General features: G+C 43.2%; 1 protein-coding gene across 1 annotated transcript; it reads right to left on the bottom strand.

Annotated features, from left to right (window-relative positions):
* Positions 1–125: 125 nt before the first annotated feature.
* LOC121437482 (cancer/testis antigen 55-like) lies at positions 126–17565 on the bottom strand. Its single transcript, XM_041637350.1, has 5 exons — positions 17490–17565; positions 16440–16624; positions 2436–2580; positions 1145–1257; positions 126–326 (listed from the first exon to the last, which is right to left on the bottom strand). Exons 1-5 carry the CDS (start codon positions 17563–17565, stop codon positions 126–128), a joined length of 720 nt encoding a protein of 239 aa, XP_041493284.1.
* Positions 17566–24572: the final 7007 nt, after the last annotated feature.

The raw sequence follows: 24572 nt of genomic DNA, 5'->3' as shown, positions 1-24572 counted from the left end.
AAATTTTGCTTAGTACCAATCTCCTGCTCTGTTAGGAAATCATCAAAATAACTGGGCAGTTTATTAATGAAAACTGGCTTCCCCTCTGATTCCAGGATGATGCTAGTAATCCGGCTGTCCTAAAACTAAATGTCAATACACATGTCCACTGGGACCATTGATACTGCCCTCCAAGAACAGTTTGGTTGAATGCTGTCCACAGCAATTACATTCACAATGTCGTACAGCCCTGGAGTATAGTCTTTAGGCTTCTGGAGAGAGTCCAAGGTGAAAAAGATGATGTCGTCTACCACGCCAGTTCTTCCATCAATACTGGTCACACAGACCTATGATGAGAAATGAAGACACTGAGTATGGAGAAGCAGAGCCCACCACAGATGACCCTCAACAACCCCTTGGCTCTCATCAGCAGGTCCCTTGGCCCATCACTGATTCTCATCCTAGACACACAGGGAATACCTGAAAACTGTATCGACACATTCTATTCCTGTGTGATGAGAAGACATGTCCCTCAAGCTACCCAAGGTGGCCCCACACTCTATCTCCCGTGTGATGAGAGGATGTGCCATTCGTGTTAACCAATATGGTCACACAGTATACCACCCTGACTTTACATCTAATTCTCAGGCTGTACCGACCATGGTCTTACCCACCTTTATCAGCAGGCTGAACACCTCAAACCCAGTGCACTCAACGTTTACCCACAATTGCCTCACAGTCAAGGTGCTTTCTAACTGCTGTTCACAGAACATCCTAACGTCAAGTAAAGCACACAGCCTAGGAATTAAGTATGTGTATATTCTACATTATTTTCTATTATTTCTCTTTTCTTTTTTTTTTTTTTTGGATTTTTCGAGACAGGGTTTCTCTGTAGCTTTTTTGGTTCCTGTCCTGGAACTAGCTCTTGTAGACCAGGCTGGCCTCGAACTCACAGAGATCCGCCTGCCTCTGCCTCCCGAGTGCTGGGATTAAAGCCGTGCACCACCACCACCTGGCCTATTATTTCTTTTTTAATTCACATTCGTGAATGTGTCTACTTTTGCAGGGGATATACTGCCAAACAAAATTCTGAGAAAGAAAGTTATCAGGAAGGAAGGATAGGCAGTTACCTACCCATGACAAGGGCAACATGGAAGCAAATTACCTCATCCATATTCTGGGAGTTTAGCAGGCTCACAGAGTGAATAGTGATGTTTGAAGTACCTGGCTTCAAGGAATACTCAACCAGCAACAAGTCCCCTTTAAAGGGCAAAAATCCTAAAACAGCCAAGAAAATTAGAAGGGTAAATATTATTGCGCTCAGGTCATGTCACATTACCTAAGGCCCTTTGTCACTGCAATAGGATGACCAACATTTCCGGAATGTAAAGTCACTTTTCCAAATGCTTATAGATACCTTTTGGACAGGTATGGTGGCTTGTGCCTTTAATGCCATCACTCCAGATGCAGAGGCAGGTGGATCTCTGTGAGTTTGAGGCCAGCCTGGTCTACAGAGTGAGTTCCAGGACAGGTTCCAAAGCAACACAGAGAAACCCTGTCTCAAAAAACAAAAGATAAAATAAAACCCATCACAGATACCTTGAATATCTTCCTACAATAAGGGAAGTTTATAATCCTTTAAACACTGCTTTTTCTACCTTCATTAACAGTCAGATATTGACAACTAAGAACTGTATGTCTCAGAGAAAGCAATTTGTTAGAATCACTGGTATTCCTCTTCAAATAGCCACATCTCCATTTGGAGAGGCAGCCAGGAACATTTGTAGAAGCAAATTGCTGAATCTGAGTACCTCCCAGTGTACCTAGGCTAAAGTCAAAGTCAGAGGGTCTGACTGTTGAGACTAACAGTGTTTTAGAACAAGGACACATAGAGAAGAGGTGGAGAGAAAAGGAACAAGAACTATTTGCACCCTGGCTTTGCAGTGATTGAAGTATTTTTTATGTAAATCCCTTGCATGCTTAATGTGTTCAGTGGCTAGAAATTGAATGTAGTCAGATGTGCTGGCAAAAGTTTATAATCTCAGTCCTGGAGAGATGGCTCTGTAGTAAAGAGCTCCTGGTGCTCTAGCAGAGGTTTGGTTCCCAGCAACAACATGGTGGCTCAGAACCATCTGAAACTCTAGTTTCAGGGGACCCAAGACCCTCTTCAGCCCTCTTTGGGTACCAGGCACACACACAGTACACATATGTGCATGTAAATACTCATAGACATAAATAAAAATTAAGAATATTGCTACTGGTAGGTCCACCATGTTCCAGGGGAAGCCTTCACATCCTTGAATGTATAAGTAGTGCAGATTGGACTTGATCAGTGAATAAGGAGAGGACACAAAGTTGGGTGTATAGGGAAGAGGGGTGGGCTCGGGGGAGGAGATGAAAATGGTCAAAGTTCATTATATAAAGTTCTTAAAGAACTAAAAAAATGCAAACCATACCTCCAGAAAGTAGTTGCATGGGGAAAAATGTTTCCTTGCTTATGAAGATGTTGTCCCGTGTTGCGTAAGTCACACACTTAATGCAAAGTCTTTTGTCAAATTCTGATGGTTCAATACCATAGATAGGATCAGACATGGCTTTTACCTATAATACAAGGAGACAGTGATTGCAGCTAAAATAACAATTACAAGCAGATGTTTGTATATGCAAATGATTCACCATCAAAACGATGGCAACTTAACAAGTTGGTTTGTCACAGTTGTAAGGACTTTGGGGACATACGACTCCTGTCAGAGACAGAGTGCTTTATTTTTCACATCAAAACAGACCAGATTCATCAGAAATCACTTAAATGACAGCTTTCAATAAGATATATCATCATGGACATGAGAAGATGCATAAACTGTCTGTGCCTGTTCCATGGTTTGGTAAATGTATTCCAAAAATAAATTGCTCACCTATGTTGAATGCATTCACATTTCCCACTCTACAGAAAATCACAGATATACTCTACCTTGAAGAAGTTCAGAGTTTTCCTGGAAAACTTGTATTCTGCCAGTTCTATTTTTTTAACCTAAGAAATATGATTAATGGGGCTGGAGAGATGGCTCAGAAGTGAATAGCACATATTGGTTCCAGATGACCTGAGTTTGTCTCCAAGCACCCATGCTAGGCAGCTCATAATGCCATAAGCTCTACCACACTAGTGCTAATGCTGTCTGCAGGCATCTATACACAGGTGGCATAAACCCACGGGGACACATGTATACATGTTTAAAAATAAAGTAAATCTTTAAAAATAGAAATAACATGAACAAAGAGAAGAATAAAGATATATCTTCAGGCTTAAGAAAAGATTTTAATATTCTATTGCCCTTCCCAGTCAAATGATCCAATGTGCAGTACAGGGCCACTACATACAACAAGTTACAAAGCAAGATGTGGATCTGATGGAGGTGGGACTTGTATCTTTTTTTTTTTTTTTTTTTTTTTTTTTTTTTTTTTTTTCATTTAAACACTGCTTGGCCCATTATATCTATCCTCTTCTCGGCTAACTCTTGTACCTGGACTAGCCCATTTCTAATAATCTGTGTAGCATCAGTCTTACCGGGAAAGATTCTAGCCTATGTCCATCCTGGGTCGGAGCTTCATCGCGTGTGCGTCAGAGAGCAGAGCTCTTGCATCCGCCCGGGAGAGGGGAGCATGGCATCTCTCTGCTCACTTCCTCTTCCTCCCAGAATTCTTTTCTGTTTACTCCTCCCACCTATGTTTTAACCTATGGGGCCAAGCAGTTTCTTTATTACTTAACCAATGACCTTCCTCCATCATTTCCCCTTTTTCTGTTTAAACAAAAAGGAAGGAAGGCTTTAACTTTAACATAGCAAAATTACATATAACAAAACAGTTATCAAGTAAAAATTACAATATTTACATCTATTTTATCTTTATCATAACAAAGGAAAACAACTTAACTATCTATCTATTCTTCAACAGTATCAAAGACTCCAGAAGGATATAATATTACCTAAGTACACAAGAAGTCCAAAACTCTAGAAATGACAGAGACATCTCGCTGCCTTGACAGTCACCCAAAGTTTCTCTGTACCGTTGGGGCATCCATCTTCGGCCTACAGGCCCATAGTTTCCAGCAGACATTTCCATGAAGCAGGAAATTTCAAAGGCAGTCACTATCTGCTTGTCCTGAAAAATGTCTTGCAGACTCTTTCATGAATCAGGAACCCCGAAAGATCATCTCACCTTTAGGCAAGTTCAGTAGTCCTCTCTCTGCAGGTTCTCTGTGTCCAGTTTATGCAATAGTCCAGGCAAGAACAATTTCTTGCCCAAATGGCTATCAAACTTCATAAGGATCCTCTTCGATGCCCATTTTCCTCTTGAAGTAGATTGGTGCTGCCAGGAGCAGAGTGTCTCATTGTCATGAAAAACCCTAAGTTATTAAAACATTTAAAATGCCATATTCTATAATCTTTGAAAAATATGAAGAATGCCTATCTAAAATATATCTAGGTACATCTAGAAAATCTTAACTAACATGACTACAAACTTGACTATTATGATTATCTATTAACAATCTATATTTCTAATTATACATTACATTTTTAAATGAACTACACAATCACAGTACCTTAATCAAGATCAGAAACACATATACATATAACAAAATTGACCTTAAATTTAAATCACTAAAACAAAATCCATATCAATGTAAATTATTCATATCTCTATCATATCCCCCTTTAAATGTATAAGAACGTTTATGAACCATATTTGGGAACATGGGCGCAGTTTTTTCTCTCCAAACTGCTCCTGCTGAATGGGGGCGTCGTTAATGAGGTCTTTCATGGTATAACCTGTGTGCTAGTTTCATCTCAGTTGGCAGTTGAGCGAAGCAATTTTCTGAAGATGTTCACAGCAACCTTTCAGGAGGGCGTGGTCCATCATACCACATTGGGATGGAAAGCAATCCACAGACTCTCACCCTCGTGAAAACAAAATAAGAAACTCCTTTCCAAAGCATCATGTCCTTAGATCCAAATTTCAAAGTCATGGCATTTTCAAAGTATCTATGTTGGATTAGTTCAGCAGCATTTATAAACAAATATCTTTTAGCAGCTGTTACTCTTTTCTCAGCATTCAAACAATTCAAACAGAGCATAATAACATACAATATCAAAATTCTCTGTGTATTTCCCATCTCTGTGCACTTTATTTTAACCTCTATTTTGTTTATTTTTTGCTTTTTGAGACAGGTTCTCTGTGTCTTTGACCTGAAGTAACTCTGTAGACCAGGCTGTCTTTGAACTCTCAGAGATCCGTCTGTCTCTGCCTCCCAGGCATTTGGGATTAAAGGTGTACACTACTACACCTTGAACTCACAGAGATCTGTTTGTCTCTGCCTTCTAGGCACTGGGGTTAAAGGCGTGTGCTACCACACCTTGAAGTCACAGAGGTCAATCTCCCTCTGCCTCCCAAGTGTTGGGATTAAAGGTGTATACTACCACACCCAACTACCCTCTTTCTTCCTTTTTTTACTTTTAAGAACTTTTAACTTTTAGCTTGCATATATTTTTAACACACTGTAAATCATTTAAAAGTTTTCTTTGTCTTTGAATCTCTTTTTACTGTATCTCTCTCTCTTTTTCTGACCACATGAGCCTTTAAATTATGGAGCAATATGGGTAGGATTAAAGCTGTGACTTTGGCAGCTAGATCCAGCCCATTCCTTAGCTTTCCAGCCTCATGGTGGATGTACCGGCTGTAGCCACGTTTACTGTCACAAGTCTATGGCGTTTCAAGGTCCTTGCCAGCAAACAAACTACAACACTCAAATGCTCTCTCTGTAGCTGACCTCCTGCCTCAAAGAGTCAGAGTTTGCCCTGGCAGGACGGCCCACAAAGCCGGCATTTTTAAATGGCACAGCTTTTTTCCTGCTACGGCTGAAAACCGAAAAGCATGCGTTCAGCTTTCCGTCAACACCATTTAAGTGTTTCGTGGCAGGACCTCTTAAGAGCTGCAGGGTTTTGAAGCTGAAGCTGAGTCAGGAAGCCTCTCTTAGATGAGAGCACTTGCTTGCTTCTAGCAAGCAAAGCAGACCCAAGAAATCGCTTCTACCAAGAAAACATGCTTTACTCTTTCCCAAGCTTTCTTAGGCTTTCAGTGGATTCAGTTGCCCTATGTTGGGCGCCATTCTGATGTAATGCTGGGAGGAAGAGGAAGTGAGCTCAGAGAGACGCCATGCTCCCCTCTCCCGGGCGGACAGTCATTCATAGCTGAGTCAGTAGTGACAGATGCCAGTTTCTGAGCACCTACTACTACGTATCAGATACTTGTCCTTTGCTTGGTTTCGTAGGTCCTAAAGACCATCTCAGGGCAGCCACTCTCGGTTCCCATTTATGGATGAGGCTACTATGACTTACACTTAAATTAACCCATAATTCTTGTCTATGTTTAACTCTGTGACTTGGTACCTTTTCTCAGTAAAGCATTCCCATCTTGCTTCCTCTGTGTCTGGCTTGTGACTGACTGTATGCCTTTCCTCTTCCCAGAATTCTTATAGTCTGGCCTCCCACCTATACTTCCTGCCTGGCTACTGGCCAATCAGCGTGTTATTAAGCTAATATGAGTGACAAATCTTTACAGTGTATAAGAGCATTTCCCCACAGCAGTTCCCCGTTAGTCACTAATTAAGAAAATGCCCCATATGCTTGCCTACATCCATGTTGTAATATGAGCAGCGGGGCTGCGTCCCCAGCACTCCGGCCGCCTGGCTAGCTTATGCCCCGAAATAACAACACACAAATTGTATTCATTTAAACACTGCTTGGCCCATTATAGCTATCCTCTTCTCGGCTAACTCTTGCACCTGGACTAGCCCATTTCTAATAATCCGTGTAGCATCAGTCTTACCGGGAAAGATTCTAGCCTATGTCCATCCTGGGTCGGAGCTTCATCGCGTGTGCGTCAGAGAGCAGAGCTCTCTTCCAGCCTGTGCTCTCTCTCTCTCTCTCTTTTTATTTTATTTTATTTTATTTTTTTTTTTTTTTTAATAATTTTTTTATTAAGAAAAGAAGAAAAAAAACATAAACAAAAAACAAGTTTCCACCTCCTCCCAGCCTCCCATTTCCCTCCCCCTCCTCCCACCCTTCTACCCCTCCTCCCACCCTTCTACCCCTCCCCCCACTCCTCTCCCCCTCCCTCTCCAGTCCACAGAGCAGTCCAGGTTCCCTGCCCTGTGGTAAGTCCTAGGTCCTCCCCCCTCCGTCCATATCTAGGAAGGTGAACATCCAAACTGGCTAGGCTTCCACAAAGCCAGCACATTAAGTAGGATCAAAACCCCGTGCCATTGTCCTTGGCGTCTCATCAGCCCTCATTGTTCGCCATGTTCAGAGAGTCCGGTTTTATCCCATGCTTTTTCGGTCACAGTCCATCTGGCCTTGGTGAGCTCCCAGTAGATCAGCTCCACTGTCTCAGTGGGTGGGTGCACGCCTCATGGTCCCGACTTCTTTGCTCATGTTCTCCCTCCTTCTGCTCCTCATTGGGACCTTGGGAGCTCAGTCCAGTGCTCCAGTGTGGGTCTCTGTCTCTGTCTCCATCCATCACCAGATGAAGGTTCTATGATGATATGCAAGATATTCGTCAGTATTGCTCTCGGATAAGGTCATTTCAGGTTCCCAATCCTCTGCTACCCAAGGAACTAACTGGGAACCTCATGTTGGGCACTTGGGAGCCCCTCTAGGGTCAAATCTCTTGCTCACCCTAAAGTGGTTCCCTTAACTAAGAATTGTGGTTCCGTGCTCCCCTATCCACCTTTCCTTTATCCCAATTCTCCTGATTCCCCAAGTCCCCCCTCCTTCCCTTCTACCTTTTCTCTCCCCATCTCCCCTTACCCCCATCCCACCCCACCCCCAAGATCCTAATTTTCTCCCCGGCAATTGGGTCTACTTCCCTTAGCCAAGAGGATAACTATATGTTTTTCCTTGGGTTCACCTTCTTACTTAGCTTCTTTAGGTTCACCTATTGTAGACTCCGTGGCCCTAATTTATGGCTAGAAACCAATTATGAGCGAGTACATCCCATGTTCATCTTTTTGGGTCTGGGACACCTCACTCAGGATAGTGTTTTCTATTTCCATCCATTTGCCTGCAAAATTCGAGAAGTCATTGTTTTTTACCGCAGCGTAGTACTCTAGCGTGTATATATTCCATACTTTCTTCATCCATTCTTCCATTGAAGGGCATCTAGGTTGTTTCCAGGTTCTGGCTATTACAAATAATACTGCTATGAACATAGTTGAACAAATGCTTTTGTCATATGATAGAGCATCTCTTGGGTATATTCCCAGGAGTGGTATTGCTGGGTCCAGGGGTAAGTTGATCCCGAATTTCCTGAGAAACCGAAACACTGACTTCCACAGTGGTTGCACAAGATGGCATTCCCACCAGCAATGGATGAGGGTACCCGTTCCTCCACAGCCTCTCCAGCAAAGGTTATCCTTGGTGTTTTTGACTTTAGCCATTCTGACAGGTGTAAGATGATATCTCAAAGATGTTTTGATTTGCATTTCCCTGATTGCTAAGGAAGTTGAGCACGACTTTAAGTGTCTTTTGGCCATTTGAACTTCCTCTGCTGAGAATTCTCTGTTCAGTTCAGTGCCCCATTTTTTAATTGGGTTAATTAGCATTTTAAAGTCTAGTTTCTTGAGTTCTCTATATATTTTGGAGATCAGACCTTTGTCTGTTGTGGGGTTGGTGAAGATCTTCTCCCAATCAGTAGGTTGCCTTTGTGTCTTATTGACTATGTCCTTTGCTTTACAGAAGCTTCTTAGTTTAAGTAGGTCCCATTTATTCAATGTTGCCCTTAATGTCTGTGCTTCTGGGGTTATACATAGGAAGCGATCTCCTGTGCCCAGCTCCTGTAGGGTACTTCCCACTTTCTCTTCTATCAGGTTCAGTGTGTTCGGGCTGATATTGAGGTCTTTAATCCATTTGGACTTGAGTTTTGTGCACGGTGATAGATAAGGGTCTATTTTCATTCTTCTACAAGATGACATCCAGTTGTGCCAGCACCATTTGTTGAAGATGCTTTCTTTCTTCCATTTTATACTTTTAGCTCCTTTATCGAAAATCAGGTGTTCATAGGTTTGTGGGATAAAATCCGGGTCTTCTATACGATTCCATTGGTCGACTTCTCTGTTTTTATGCCAGTACCACACTGTTTTCATTACTGTAGCTCTGTAATAGAGTTTGAAGTCAGGGATGGTAATGCCTCCAGAAGATCCTTTATTGTATAGGATTGTTTTGGCTATCCTGGGTTTTTTGTTTTTCCATATAAAGTTGATTATTGTCCTCTCCAGATCTGTGAAGAATTTTGATGGGATCTTGATGGGGATTGCATTGAATCTATAAATAGCCTTTGGTAGAATTGCCATTTTTACTATGTTGATCCTCCCAATCCAAGAGCAAGGGAGGTCCATCCATTTTTTGGTATCCTCTTCAATTTCTTTCTTCAATGCCTTAAAGTTCTTGTCAAATAGATCTTTCACTTCCTTGGTTAGATGTACCCCAAGATATTTTATGCTGTTTTTGGCTATTGTGAATGGTGAAGCTTCTCTGATTTCCCTCTCTGCTTCCATATCCTTTGTGTATAAGAGGGCGACTGATTTTTTGGAGTTGATCTTGTATCCTGCCACATTACTAAAGCTGTTTATCAGCTGTAGGAGTTCTTTGGTGGAGTTTTTGGGGTCGCTTATGTACACTATCATATCATCTGCAAATAACGAAAGTTTAACTTCTTCCTTTCCAATTCGAATCCCCTTGATTCCATTATGTTGTCTTATTGCTATTGCTAGAACTTCAAGCACTATATTGAAGAGGTATGGGGAGAGTGGACAGCCTTGTCGTGTTCCTGAGTTAAGTGGGATGGCTTTGAGTTTCTCTCCGTTTAATTTGATGTTAGCTGTCGGCTTGCTGTATATAGCTTTTATTATATTTAGGTATGACCCTTGTATCCCTAATCTCTCCAAGACTTTTAACATAAATGGATGTTGAATTTTGTCAAATGCTTTTTCAGCATCTAATGAAATGATCATATGGTTTTTTTCTTTCAGTTTATTTATATGCTGGATTACATTGATAGATTTTCGTATGTTGAACCAGCCCTGCATCTCAGGAATGAAGCCTACTTGATCATAATGGATAATTTTTCGGATGTGTTCTTGGATTCGATTTGCCAGTATTTTGTTGAGGATTTTTGCGTCGATATTCATGAGTGAGATTGGCCTGTAGTTCTCTTTCCTGGTTGAGTCTTTGAGTGGTTTTGGTATCAGAGTAATTGTGGCTTCATAAAAGGAGTTTGGTAATGACCCTTCTGTTTCTATCTTGTGGAATACATTAAGGAGTATAGGTATTAGATCTTCTTGGAAGATCTGGTAGAATTCCGCATTGAAACCATCTGGTCCTGGGCTTTTTTTGGTAGGGAGGTTTTTGATAACCTCTTCTAATTCTTCGCGACTAACAGGTCTATTTAGATTGTTCACCAGGTCCTGATTTAACTTTGGTATATGATATTTATCTAAAAAAGTATCCATTTCCTTTACATTTTCCAATTTTGTGGCATATAGGCTTTTGTAGTAAGATCTAATGATTCTCTGAATTTCCTCTGTGTCTGTGGTTATGTCCCCCTTTTCATTTCTGATCTTATTAATTTGCAAATTCTCTCTCTGCCGTTTGATTAGCTTGGATAGTGGTTTGTCAATCTTGTTGATTTTCTCCAGGAACCAGCTTTTTGTTTCATTGATTCTTTGTATTGTTTTCTGTGTTTCTATTTTGTTGATTTCAGCCCTCAGTTTGATTATTTCCAGTCTTCTACTCCTCCTAGGTGAGTCTGCTTCTTTTTTTTCTAGAGCTTTCAGGTGGGCTGTTAAGTCTCCAATGTGAGCTTTCTCTGTTTTCTTTAAGTGGGCACTTAGTGCTATGAACTTTCCTCTTAGGACTGCTTTCATAGTGTCCCATAAGTTTGAGTATGTTGTTTCTTTATTTTCATTGAATTCCAGGAAGACTTTAATTTCTTTCTTTATTTCTTCCTTAATCCAGGTATGGTTCAGTAGTTGACTGTTCAGTTTCCATGACTTTGTAGGCTTTCTGGGGGTAGCATTATTGTTGAATTCTAACTTTAATCCATGGTGATCTGATAAGACACAGGTGGTTACTAATATTTTTTTGTAACTGTGGATGTTTGCTTTGTTACCGACTATGTGGTCGATTTTCGAGAAGGTTCCATGAGCTGCAGAGAAGAAGGTATATTCTTTCCTATTTGGATGGAATGTTCTATAGATGTCTGTTAAGTCCATTTGATTCATTACCTCCACTAATTCTCTTATTTCTCTGTTAGGTTCCTGTCTGATTGACCTGTCCATTGGTGAGAGAGGAGTGTTGAAGTCTCCTACTATTAGTGTGTGCGGTTTGATGGCTGCCTTGAATTTTAGCAATGTTTCTTTTATGTACGTGGGTGCTTTTATATTAGGGGCATAGATGTTCAGGATTGAGACTTCATCCTGATGAACTGTTCCTGTTATGAGTATAAAATGCCCCTCTCCATCTCTTCTGATTGATTTAAGTTTAAAGTCAACTTTGTTAGAGATTAGTATGGCCACACCTGCCTGTTTCTTAGGACCATTTGCTTGATAGGCCTTTTCCCAGCCCTTTACTCTGAGTAGGTGCCTGTCTTTGTGGTTGAGGTGTGTTTCTTGTAAACAGCAGAATGTTGGATCCTGTTTTCTTATCCAATCTCTTAGCCTGTGCCTTTTTATAGGTGAGTTGAGTCCATTGACATTAAGTGATATTAATGACCAGTGGTTGTTAACTCCGGTCATTTTTTTTTTTTTAGTCGTAGAGTTTGTGAGTTTCCCTTCTTTGTTTTGTGTTGGTGAAGGGTCTCTAGATGTCTGAGGTATTGTGGTCATTGTTGGACTCCTTGGTTAGTGATTTTCCTTCAATTACTTTCTGTAAGGCTGGATTTGTGGCTGCGTATTGTTTAAATTTGTTTTTATCCTGGAAAATTTTATTTTCTCCATTTATAGTGAATGAAAGCTTGGCTGGGTATAGTAATCTGGGCTTGCACCCATGGTCTCTCAGTTTCTGCAGTACATCTAACCAGGACCTTCTGGCTTTCATGGTTTCCATGGAGAAGTCAGGTGTAAGTCTGATAGGTTTACCTTTATAAGTAATTTGGCCTTTTTCCTTTGCAGCTCTTAATATTCTTTCCTTATTTTGTATGCTTTGTGTTTTGATAATTATATGGCGAGGGGATGTTTTTTTTTGATCCAGCCTATTCGGTGTTCTGTATGCTTCTTGCACCTTCATAGGAAAATCTTTCCTTAGGTTGGGAAAGTTTTCTTCTATAATTTTATTAAATAGATTTTCTGGACCATTGAGCTGCCCTTCTTCTCCTTCTTCTACTCCTATTATTCTTAGGTTTGGTCTTTTTATTGTGTCCCATATTTCCTGAATGTTTTGTGATGAGAGTTTGTTGGACTTGCTGTTTTCTTTGATCAGTGTGTTTATTTTCTCTATGGTATCTTCAGAATCCGAGAGTCTTTCTTCTATCTCTTGTATTCTGCTGGTTATGCTTGTTTCTGTAGTCTCTATTCGTTTACCTAGATTTTCCATGTCCAGACGGCCCTCTGTTTGTGTTTTCTTCTTTGCCTCCATTTCAGTTTTCAGGTCTTGAACTGTTTCCATTATCTGTTTGATTGTTTTTCCTTGGTTTTCTAGGGTATCATTCACTGATTTATTCAATTCTTCAAACTTTCTGTTATATTTCTCATCCATTTCTATAAGGGCGTTTTTTACATGCTGTTTAAGGGTGTCAATCACTTTCATGAAGTCAATCTTTTCTCCTTCCTCTTGATTAAGGGGTTCTTGTCCTCCCGTTGTGAGGTCGCTTGTTTCTGGTAGCTTCATGTTGCTTTTCAGCTTGTTGGGCGAATTCTTGCCTTGACGTCGGCCCATCTCTTCTTCCAAATGCTCCCTATGGATCTTCTTTTACCGGATTAGGTCTCCTTGCCTACCAAACGCTGTCTCTCCCCAATGTTGGCTCTCCCAATGCTGGGACTCCCCAATGCTGGGTCTCCCCAATGCTGGGTCTCCTGGCGCCGAAAGATCAGGCCTCCGTGCTGGTTGGGCAGCCCGCAGACAAAGCGCCTACCCCGCTTGGTGCAGGCAGGCCACAGAAACAAAGGAACTGCTGCCCCCCGGGAGCCCCGGCTACTCGGACCCAGCGCCCAGATAGGCTGCGCTGGGCGATGCTACGCGCCAAAAGAGGGCAGTGGGGGCGAAGTGGGGAGGGGTCTGGACGGAAGCTGGGTGGGCCAGGAAGAAAGAGGCAGCAGAGAGCCCAAGCAGGACAGGGGGCCAAGAAACCCCCGAGCTCCCCGTCCCAGGCTGGCGCCGTGGGCCAGAAACTCACCCCAATGCTGGGTCTCCTGGCGCCGAAAGATCAGGCCTCCGTGCTGGTTGGGCAGCCCGCAGACAAAGCGCCTACCCCGCTTGGTGCAGGCAGGCCACAGAAACAAAGGAACTGCTGCCCCCCGGGAGCCCCGGGTACTCGGACCCAGCGCCCAGATAGGCTGCGCTGGGCGATGCTACGCGCCAAAAGAGGGCAGTGGGGGCGAAGTGGGGAGGGGTCTGGACGGAAGCTGGGTGGGCCAGGAAGAAAGAGGCAGCAGAGAGCCCAAGCAGGACAGGGGGCCAAGAAACCCCCGAGCTCCCCGTCCCAGGCTGGCGCTGTGGGCCAGAAACTCACCCCAATGCTGGGTCTCCTGACGCCGAAAGATCAGGCCTCCGTGCTGGTTGGGCAGCCCGCAGACAAAGCGCCTACCCAGCTTGGTGCAGGCAGGCCACAGAAACAAAGGAACTGCTGCCTGCCCGGGAGCCCCGGGTACTCGGACCCAGCGCCCAGATAGGCTGCGCTGGGCGATGCTACGCGCCAAAAGAGGGCAGTGGGGGCGAAGTGGGGAGGGGTCTGGACGGAAGCTGGGTGGGCCAGGAAGAAAGAGGCAGCAGAGAGCCCAAGCAGGACAGGGGGCCAAGAAACCCCCGAGCTCCCCGTCCCAGGCTGGCGCCGTGGGCCAGAAACTCACCCCAATGCTGGGTCTCCTGGCGCCGAAAGATCAGGCCTCCGTGCTGGTTGGGCAGCCCGCAGACAAAGCGCCTACCCCGCTTGGTGCAGGCAGGCCACAGAAACAAAGGAACTGCTGCCCGCCCGGGAGCCCCGGGTACTCGGACCCAGCGCCCAGATAGGCTGCGCTGGGCGATGCTACGCGCCAAAAGAGGGCAGTGGGGGCGAAGTGGGGAGGGGTCTGGACGGAAGCTGGGTGGGCCAGGAAGAAAGAGGCAGCAGAGAGCCCAAGCAGGACAGGGGGCCAAGAAACCCCCGAGCTCCCCGTCCCAGGCTGGCGCCGTGGGCCAGAAACTCACCCCAATGCTGGGTCTCCTGGCGCCGAAAGATCAGGCCTCCGTGCTGGTTGGGCAGCCCGCAGACAAAGCGCCTACCCCGCTTGGTGCAGGCAGGCCACAGAAACAAAGGAACTGCTGCCCGCCCGGGAGCCCCGGGTACTCGGACCCAGCGCCCAGATCGGGACTTGTATCTTATCTGTTGCTTTCATTGGTTAACTAATAAAGATAACTGCTTGGCCTGATAGGACAGAAAATTAGGTAGGCGGAGTAGACAGAACAGAATGCTGGGAGAAAGAGGCCGAGTCAGGCAGTCACCATGATTCTCCCACCTGACACAGCCGCAGGTTAAGATCTTCCCTGGTAAGCCACCTCGTGGGCTACACAGATTATTAGAAATGGGTTAGATCAATATGTAAGGGCTAGCCAATAAGAGGTTAAAACTAATGGGTCAAGTAGTGTTTAAAATAATACAGTTTCCGAGTAATTATTTCGGGGCATAAGCTAGCCATGCGGGCGGCCGGGTGCCGGGGATGCAGCCCCGCTGCTCTTATTACTACGTGGATCCTTGTCTTAGGACCGTATGTCAAAAACAGGGTGATTGAATGCTTGCATGTTTGCACTTATATACTCATACAGCTTTTAGAAAGAAACAAAACCAACCCAAGACACAGTGCATGGGGCTTGTAATCCTAGCAATTGGAATGAAGAGACTAGTAGAACGACTGTGAATTTGAGGTCAGTGAAGGCTACATGATGAATTCCAGGCATATGATAAACAGATTAAGAGCCTGTCTCCTAAAACAAGAATAGATAAAATGGAAAAGAAATGAATGTTTGCATAAATTGTGAATTGACATTAGCTGTACAATTCTTGATAAAACAAGAAGATACAATGAGAATACTTATAATATGTTAAAATTATACATAAAATCAAGAAAACAGAGCATTAAGTAAAATAATGGGAAGAAGCATGAACATTTTTCCTAACAAAGATAGATATTTTTTCCTAGCATGGAAAGAGCTATTATGAATTTAACTAATGAGAAGAACAAAAAGAGAAAATTGCTACTTTATCACTAAGATTTAAAGAAATTTGAGAGGTAGGAAATTGTCTTGGTGGGTGAAGTGCTTACTGTGCAACCATAGGACCTAAATGCTGATTCCCAGAACCTCCACATAAAAGCAAGATATGGTGGAATCCATCTGTAACCTCAGTCCTGAAGGTAGAGACAGACAGATTCTGTAACTTTCTGAACAGTTCAGAATAGCCCTAACAGTGAGCTCCAGGTTCTGGGAGAGACTGTCTCTAAATATAAAGGGGCATGAGTAACTGAGAAAAACATGCCAGTGTTGAACTACGACTTCCACACATGTCTGCATGCTGATTCCACATGCATACAACACATGCAGGCAACACACACATATAGAAACCAAAAAATAAAAATTTTTATAATTTGAAATATTATAAATCTATATTAGTTCTCATTTTACAATAATAAAATATACAATTATTTTTATAATAGTTTAATAATAGAAATTAATAATCTATGTTTACCAATGCTGGCAAAAGGCTTTTATATAACCTGTTGGTGAGATAATCAATTTAGATAGTATAGCTAAAAGAAATTTAAAGTCATCCAGTGGTATGTAAATAGTGGACATTTGTGTGTGCTAAGTAGATCTTAATTGGTGTATTTAAAAGTATGGCGCACACAGGGCTGCTCGTGCTAATTCTACTAGTTTGAATGCATAGGATAGAAAGCAGCTTTCACTAAGAGATGCAAGCTACGGAGTGGGGGGAGGGAATAGAATGACCATAATTTACTATGTTGTTCAAATACTAGGAGAAGAGATGCAAAAGATTTAGGAACAGAAAAACATCACTGCAGTTGAATTTTAGAGCATCAAGTCTTCTAAACTCAAAGGAGAAGGTCAACTTTGACCCTATGTCCACAATGTTGCTTGTCTTAATCCAAGAGGAATAATCAAAATGCCATTACTGTGAGGGAATGTTAGCAAACTCAGGCTTACTTTGATGGTTTTCACTGCGTGAGTTGTTTCATCCTCTTCTATAAGAGCAATGACGCTCATTCCAACATTCACTGGAACATTTCCACATACCATGTCAGGATTAAAGAAGATGGTTTCATTAATCCAGCCATAGTCGGGGCAGAGATGGGTCACAATTCCTCTGACAGACTTCAGCTTGAAGTTATCTATGAGACAGGTAAACCAAGGTCACACTGGCTCCCATCAAATACAAGCGACACACAAGTCCTACTCTGACCAGCTGTGCAGATGTGAGCACATATTGTCACTTCTCTGAACACAGTAACCATTTCTGCTCCCTAAGGTTGTGACTACCGAATGACACCTCCATGGCATCTGTGGGTGACCTGTCCCAGAGAGCACAAGTGCAGCAGCGCTCATCTTCCCTGCTCAGGAAGCTCTGGGAACCCCCACTATTACTAGGGCAAGCCTGCCTGCCTCATCACCAGCAGCAAATGCATAGCCCTGGCTCTAAACTCTGACAGAGCATTAAAAGGTCTGAGCAGATGTAAGGACATGTTTCCAAATTGCCTTTTATTGGTCACAAGCACGATGGGTAAGTAATGTTTGGGGATCTGGCTCCAGTATCCTGCTGGGACAACCGGCCACCTTCCTTCATGGTACCCTCCCTATGACTGACTCCGCCCCCTGGCATCAGATAGTGTGTACTTGGGAAACAAGGCCACATTCACTCTCAACGTGAGATGCGCCCCTTCACTGGGGACTACACAGAGGCATCTTGCCTGGGAAAGGCAGAGACAGTACAGCCCACAAAGACTCGTGTCACGTGTCCTTTGAGTTCATCCAAACAGCTTCCTGCCTTGGCACACCAACGGAACTTAGGGAGAGTTCACTGTTCGCCTAACCGCTTGGCAACTTAAGGACCCTCAGACTTAACCGCCACAATGCATGGCGGCCGGTCCCTCCCCGCTATTCAAGCCCCACAGAACCTCATGGTGGAGAAGACCCTTTCTGAGGAGTCTTCTTAGGTGGGGGATACGGGGAGAACGACTCTCAGAGCCAAAGGATTACCTTGAATCTGGAGTTTTCCATCAGATTCTGCCCGCCTCCAAAAGAAATTTAAAATACCGCGCAGAATTCTCTGCATAGTTGCCACCGGCCTGGGCAACCCAGCGGCTTTCTGATGAGGCTTGAGATCTCCTGACCCACAGGTTTGCTTCCTCGGCCTCCCTGAGTTGGTAGCTAACAGCTAACCACCAACTTGAGGAGAGCCTCGGACAGGGTCCCTCCTCTGCTGCTTCCAGGTTCCTGTGTGTGCCCTCTCCAGGGAGACTGCACGAGGTCACTAATGTCCAGCCAATGAGACGCAAGGCTTTGTTGATGTCACGGCTATACATAACGACTGACGCTGAGCTGGGAAATTTAGCCCCGCCCCCCACACAAGAGAACCAATAGAAAAGTCTATGGAAATTTCAAAAGTTGGCCCTTAGTACGGGTACCCGGAGTGTGTGGCTACCTATTTAGCGTTTCTGCTTTGTACGCTTTCAGGTTCATTTGGACTTTTTGGCTTTGGTGGGTTTTTTTCGTTGTTTTTTTTAAAGTTCTTTGGGTGAGAATTTATTGATTTGAGATGGTTCCTTCTTATTATTGTAAGCACTTAAGTTTAAACATCCCTTGGCTCACTTTTTATCACTCTATTCCGTATATTTTGACATAACATAACTTCTTTCAACACTAAGTGTACCAAAACTTCCTTTGATGTGCTTGTCATTAGATAGGTTATAACTGTATCCTTAATTTCCTTTTCATTTTTTATTCCATTGTTTGGATTCTTCTTTTCCTTTAGATTCCATTTCTCAGATTGTTTCTTGCCTTTTGTCCATTAAATTTTTAATTGAATATAGATCACCTATTATCTTACATTAGAACAGTGAGAATCTTATTTGAATATTTTATTTTATCAGACAATTGCCCGGATTTAGTTTACCATGCAGGGTCTTTATTTCTTTCACTGAAAATTCTTTCAGTATAAGACAGATGATTCTTTGTCCCCTTTGATATTAATTTGATTTTTGGATTTTCTGATTCTGCTGGCTGCCTTTGAATCTTAGCTGGCACTATTTAAATGAATGGAAGATAGTTCTACAGCACAGTGTATCTCTCATTAGGAATGAAGGAATATCATACCCATTGAGTTAAAGAGATTTCATAGGGCTGATGAAATGCTGTAATGGTTTCTTTATTCAAGTTCTTCCTCTTTCCCCCCAATATCTCATGTATAAAAGAAGGGATTATAACGATTGTGACATTAAAGAAGCTTCTAGCTCATTACCTGGAGTGTGTCTGGGTCTTTCATGCAATTATGCTTATATACATTTGTTTCTGTCATTCACACTTGGACAGAGTCCCCACGCCAGTATGAAGAGCACATACCTCTCCCGGCTGCTCACTCTGGACAGATCCTTACTGATGCACTATGCAAGTTATGTTTTTTGGCCTGATGAAATCAGAAGTTTTCCTATTCAGGACAGGAAAAGCAGTAAGTCTACCTGAACAGACTTCTCTTGTTATTTTGAAAGTGGAAAACCTGAGTCTGAATCGTGCTTTTTTGAAAATTCCTGAACTAGGCATTTTGCCTGAATACAGAATGTGCTGCACACTGCTTGACAGATGACCACAGTCTTGTCCCTGATGACAAGAAATCCTGGCCATTCATCTCCCTATGGCAAAAATCATTAAGAAGGGGTCAGATAGTTGGCTCTGAAGATGAGAGTACTTGCTCATCCACGTGGTGGCTCACAATGATCCATAATCTCCATATGCCATCTGCTTCTCCACAGGTACCTGCTATATGTGGTGCACATAAGTACAAGCAGGCAAAAAAACCTACACAAAAATTAAATTATTATTTAAACGAGAAAATGATCAAACAGGAATTTATCCAAAAGCTCATACAAAGAAATAAACACAAGAAAACAAGAAAATATGCTCTATAGTTTTATATATACATATATATATATATATATATATATATATATATATATGGCAAGTAAAAACCAAAGCACAGTAAGAAATATTGATAATATTCAATAATTAGCTGAGCATCGTAGCACAGACCTAAAATTCCAGTGCTTGGGTGGTAGAGGGAGGAGGATCAGGAGTTCAAGCCCACTTTAGCTATATAGAAAGTTTAAAAGCTTCTTTCAAATGTACAGAAAAAGAATGTGTGCTGAAGAGATGGCTCAATGGTTAGGAGAATTTACTTGCTCTTACAGAGGACCAGGTTCAGTTCCCAGAATCCAAGGGCTAGTGTAGTGATACTTTGTGTTCTAACAAGGCAGAAGTTTTGATGCAGATGCAGATGCAGATGGGTCTCTGTGAGCTCAAGGCTACCCTGGGGTACACAAGATTAATCTAGTCTTAAAGAGAGTTAGAGCCAGGCAGTGGTGGCTTTTAATCCCAATACTTGGGAGTCACACACATTTAACCCCAGCACTTGGAAGTCACACATGTTTAACCCCAGCACTAGGGAGGTGGAGACAGGAAGGTATATGGCTGGGCTGAGAGAGGAATATGAGGAAGGAGGAGACAGGAGCTTGGATGCAGTCTGAGGTTTCGTTGAGATAGCAGGCAGTCTGAGGATTTGTAGAGATAGGGTTGACCCTTGGTCTGAGCATTGGTAGAGGTCAGAACTCTCTAGTGGCTGACTGTTCTGCTTCTCTGATCTTTCAGCTTTCGCCCCCTAACATCTGCCTCTGGGTTTTTATTATTAAGAACAGTTAGAATTTTTGCTACAGGGTAGTTCACAACCACCTGTGACTTCAGTTACAGGGGGATCTGATGGAGTCTTCTGACTTATTTGGGCAAGTATATGATACACATACATACATGCAGGCAAAACATTCATACACATAAAATTACTAGACAAATATGTTAAATAATGAGAAAATGTACCATATATCCCAAAAAGCTAGAAAACAGGGCTACTGGTGAAAGACAGCTGAATTTAGATTGTCTGCTCTATGAGCCCCATTTTCTAAACAAAATCTTTTGTAAGCTAAACATTAGGCCGAAGCAGACAACATTTGTGTTTTGTATAAAACCCTGTCTCAGTGTCGATGGCTGGGACAAACACCATGACCAAAAGCAACTCGAGGAAGAAAGGGCTTTTATCAGTTTACAACTCTCTGGTTGTACTCCATCACTGAGGGAAATCAGGACAGCAACTCAAGAAGGGCAAGAACCTAGAGACAGGAACCACAGCAGAGGCCATGAAGGAACATTGCTTACTGTCTTGCTGTCCTTCTGGAAAACAGAATTTGGCAGAAAATACAAAAATAAAATCAAAACTGAAGACCTAAATCCATGCTTTGAAATCTGCCATTGATAACATATATAACCCAGTGGAAATCAAGTTCTACATTGCAATTTAAAAAATTATATGTTTATTTTTACTGTATGAATATTTTTCTTGTATCTATCTCTGTTTGCCATGCATGTACCTGGTCCCTGTGGAGGTCAGAAGAGGGCATCAGATCCCCTGGAACAGGAGGTACACGTGACTGTGAGCCACTGTATGGGCGCTGGGAATCAAATTTAGGTCCTCTGTAAGAGCAGTCACTGCTCTTAACCTCTGAGCCATCTCTCCTCTCCAACTGTTATGGATTTGTTGCAGGTTCCCAGCAGCTTGCTGCAGGGTCGAGACCAGCGGCAGGTCCACAAACCAAGGTGGCTGCTCCCCTGGGCGTCCCCGGAAGCTAGCCATGTGGGCAGCAGGTGGGCAAGGGGCAGCCAGATAGACACACCATGCAAATGGTTTTGCTGCAAGCTGCTGGGGTCCCAAAAGCGGCCAGTCCCAAGCAAGGACAGTGCATGAGACCACACAGCAGGTCTCTATGTGACTGCAGTGGGCAGGCCAGAGAGACTGATAAACATACCATGTAAAGTAAAGTTAGATATTTATTAGGTGGGTCATGGAGGGGAAGGAAAAGGGGGAGAAGGGGAAAGAAAGAGAGAGAGAGAGAGAGACAGACAGACAGACAGACAGAGAAGGGAAGAGGGAGGGAACCAAAAAAAGCCAAGATGGTGAGGAAGGGAGAGAGGCTGCAGGAAGTGGGCATGACTTGTCTCTTAAAGAGACAGCATTACATTCCCACCTCTTTTTATGATAAAAAGCAGGCGATTAGGCACCACAGGTGGAAGGAATTGGGGCAGCAGATTCTTAAGACTTCTTGCTTATTTGTGGGTGTCGTCTTTGGGGGGGGGGGGTGAGAACCTGAGAAGGCTGGGTGCTGGCCACATCCTGGCACAGCTGGTCTCTTTGATCCTGTCTGGTGATTGTGGTATGGAAATGTCTGGTGTCTCTTATACCTGGTTAAGGTATTGGCGGAACAGAGGACAAAGTTAAATTAAGGGAAAAAAATTAGGACCAGGGAATTGAGGGGGATATATCTGTCTTGTTTAAGGTGGATCCTTCAATTCGGCTCCCTGGAACTCATAAGAATTCTTTGGGTTTGTGAAAACAGAAGTTTTAGACATATGCATTGTATAAACAGTAGCGTATTTATGTTATAATGACTGTGACAGATATTTTTGCACAATGGAAAGTATTTCTAAGACTATGGAAGGAAGCATGAGAGATATTTGACCTGACATTTGTTTGGTGAGGTTGTCCTTTTTTTAACTGGCAAAACCTTTCAGCTATCAAACTGCATCAGAGATCTTTGAGAAGGACAAAATTTTACTTGAGTTATTAATTAAAAAATGGCAGAGAACTTACTTGGTTGGCACCCAAAGTTACTCTTTAGGGTCATCCATGGTCGCTGAAGGTTGCATTTGCCTTTTGCTGTTTAGCACAGGGCCTGCCAGGCTCCAGAAGATCCTGTGGGCTGAGAAATCTGTAAGAAGACAAGCCTACCATGACCTGAGCAGCTAGGCTGTTGATTCCAGCAATTCTGTCCACATCTGGAGATCTTCAGTTTAGATGAAAGGCAGTTTTTCCCAATGGTCAGTGCTCGGCAGTTGAAACGAACTGTGGATGAACATTGTTGTGTGTCCATTTGTCTTCTGTCTTCTTTGGAAGAAGCAGAGTGCTGTTGCCAGAAGCCAAACTGTCTTTTTGTTATGAAAAGTTTAATGATTAAATATTTAAATATCACATTCCTCAGATCTCTGAGCAGTTGAGGGCTGTTTATTAGGTATAATTACAGTATAGAATCCACCTGGAGAACTGCGTCTGAGCTTGATGCATTGGCTCTTAACGGATAATATTTACACTCATAAAAAGGCAGAAAGCAGAAAAAACTGCTTGCAATAGAAGGTTAATGGCAGAACTGACAACAGAAGAGAACAACTTAATATATTTTAAATAAGGGTTGGATTAAATATAAGGTATTTTTTGTGAGATACTTAAAAGTAGATACCAGTTTAAAACATGAGACTCATTATTTTTGTAGTCTGAAATGAGATGTAATGAAAAATTATAACATTAAGTATAGGTGTATTTAAGTTACATGTATGATTACACACAGAGAGAGTGAACAGGAATTGGGCAAAGTGGATGCTCTTGGTGGACCCTACCAAAGGCAAGCCACTGTGCAAAACATATGTAACAAAGTCAACAAGGGGAATTTAGTGAAAAAAAAATAAGTAAACCGGGGAACAAGACAGGACATGCTTTAGTAAAGACGGGAGAACTTGGTCACCTGACCTGGCTTAGCCAGGATGGTAGTGAAGTCACCTGACCCCAGTCAAAATGGCAGCAGCCACATGTTGCATGGAAAAGTCAAAATTTTTGAGCTGCAGGGATTTTAAGCTTAATAACAGAGACCTAGAAGTATGATTCACCCCGTGGCTGAGCCACCATGCCACAAGCTGCAGAGGGGAGCAAACGGCTGGAACCAAAAAAGCTGCACCATGCCATGGCTGGAACTGAAAAAGCCAGCTGGAATTTAAAAAACCCTGGGGACTGACATGGATAGCTTGCTACCCATAGCTAAAATTGTGAAAACCTGTGAAATGGCGACACCACAAGGCCTATAACAGGGACGTCTCCCCCCATAGGTGGGATGCAAATCAGAGTGAACACTGAAGGACCTGTGAGCTGGGCATCCCCTGACCCTGGGTGGGGTGCTATGGCCTGGCTGGATCCCATCAGGGTAACTCAGAAGGCAGAGAGGCCAAAGGCCACTCCAAGCAGCCTTTTACAGTGAGGGGAAAAAAGAAAAAAGAAGAAATGGGGAAAAAAGGAAGAATCTGAGGGACCCTGGGTCCCCAGTCAAATGCACCATACAGAGTGTGCAGTGTTAGAGTGGGCTGACTGACCTTGCGTCAGTCCAAACACAATTTTAGTTAAGGGAAGCAACCAGAGCAGAAGCGGGGGTAGACTCACCAATTGAAGCCTGGAAGCTGGTGGTGGGAGTAGGAAAAAACCCTGGTTCAGGATCCCAATCTCTAGAGAGGCACTGGAGTGGAAGGCCTATCCAAGTCACAGCACCAAATAGTATAGATTTGTTGCAGGTCCCTGGGAGCTTGCTGTAGGGTTGAGACCACTGGCAGGTACACAAACAAAGGTGGCTGGTCCCCTGGGGATCCCTGGAGGCTAGCCATGTGGGCAGCAGGTGAGCAAGGGGCAGACAGATAGGCACACTACGTGGATGGGTTTGCTGCAAGCAACTGGGGTCCCCAAAGCGGGCAATCCGATGCAGGAACAGCACACGAGACCATGAAGCAGGTCTCCATGTGACTGCAGTGGGCTGTCAAGAGAGAGACATATAGGCACACCATGTAAAGTAAAGTTAGATATTTATTAGGTGGGTTGTGGAGTGAAAAGAAAAAGGGGAGAAGGGGAGAGAGGGAGAGAGAGGGGGAGGAAGGGGGAGGGAAGAGAGAAAGAGAAGGCAGAGAGAGGGGAACAAGAGAGAGCCACGATGGCAAGGGAGGGAGGGAGGCTGCAAAGAGTGAGCATGGCCTGTCTCTTAAAGAGACAGCATTACACCAGCCGCACAATTTTTTAATATGGCAAGAAAAAATATAACCGGAACCTACCTGCAAAGGGCCAAATTTATGTAAGAATAAATTAATGGTTAGAAAGGACTACCAGCAAAACAGAAAATGTTTAAAAAATTTTAAAGGAACATTGTTCTTGATTTATGG

Source organism: Microtus oregoni, unplaced genomic scaffold, assembly GCF_018167655.1.
Source record: "Microtus oregoni isolate MIOR12 unplaced genomic scaffold, Mior012 000052F_ref0000163, whole genome shotgun sequence".
In the NCBI taxonomy this organism is placed as follows: domain Eukaryota; kingdom Metazoa; phylum Chordata; class Mammalia; order Rodentia; family Cricetidae; genus Microtus; species Microtus oregoni.
The sequence above is the reverse complement of the archived record's forward strand: the minus strand, read 5'-3'. Positions and strand labels throughout refer to the sequence as shown.

What these genes read in the sequence shown, in the direction of transcription:
- LOC121437482 (XM_041637350.1), bottom strand. Translation starts at nt 17,565, where the DNA reads ATGCAGAGAATTCTGCGCGGTATTTTAAATTTCTTTTGGAGGCGGGCA. An exon ending in ACGCAGTGAAAACCATCAAA is followed by an intron (nt 2,581 to 16,439) that starts GTAAGCCTGAGT and finishes CTTGTATTATAG; the next exon opens with GTAAAAGCCATGTCTGATCC. An exon ending in ACTCCCAGAATATGGATGAG is followed by an intron (nt 327 to 1,144) that starts GTAATTTGCTTC and finishes TTCTCATCATAG; the next exon opens with GTCTGTGTGACCAGTATTGA.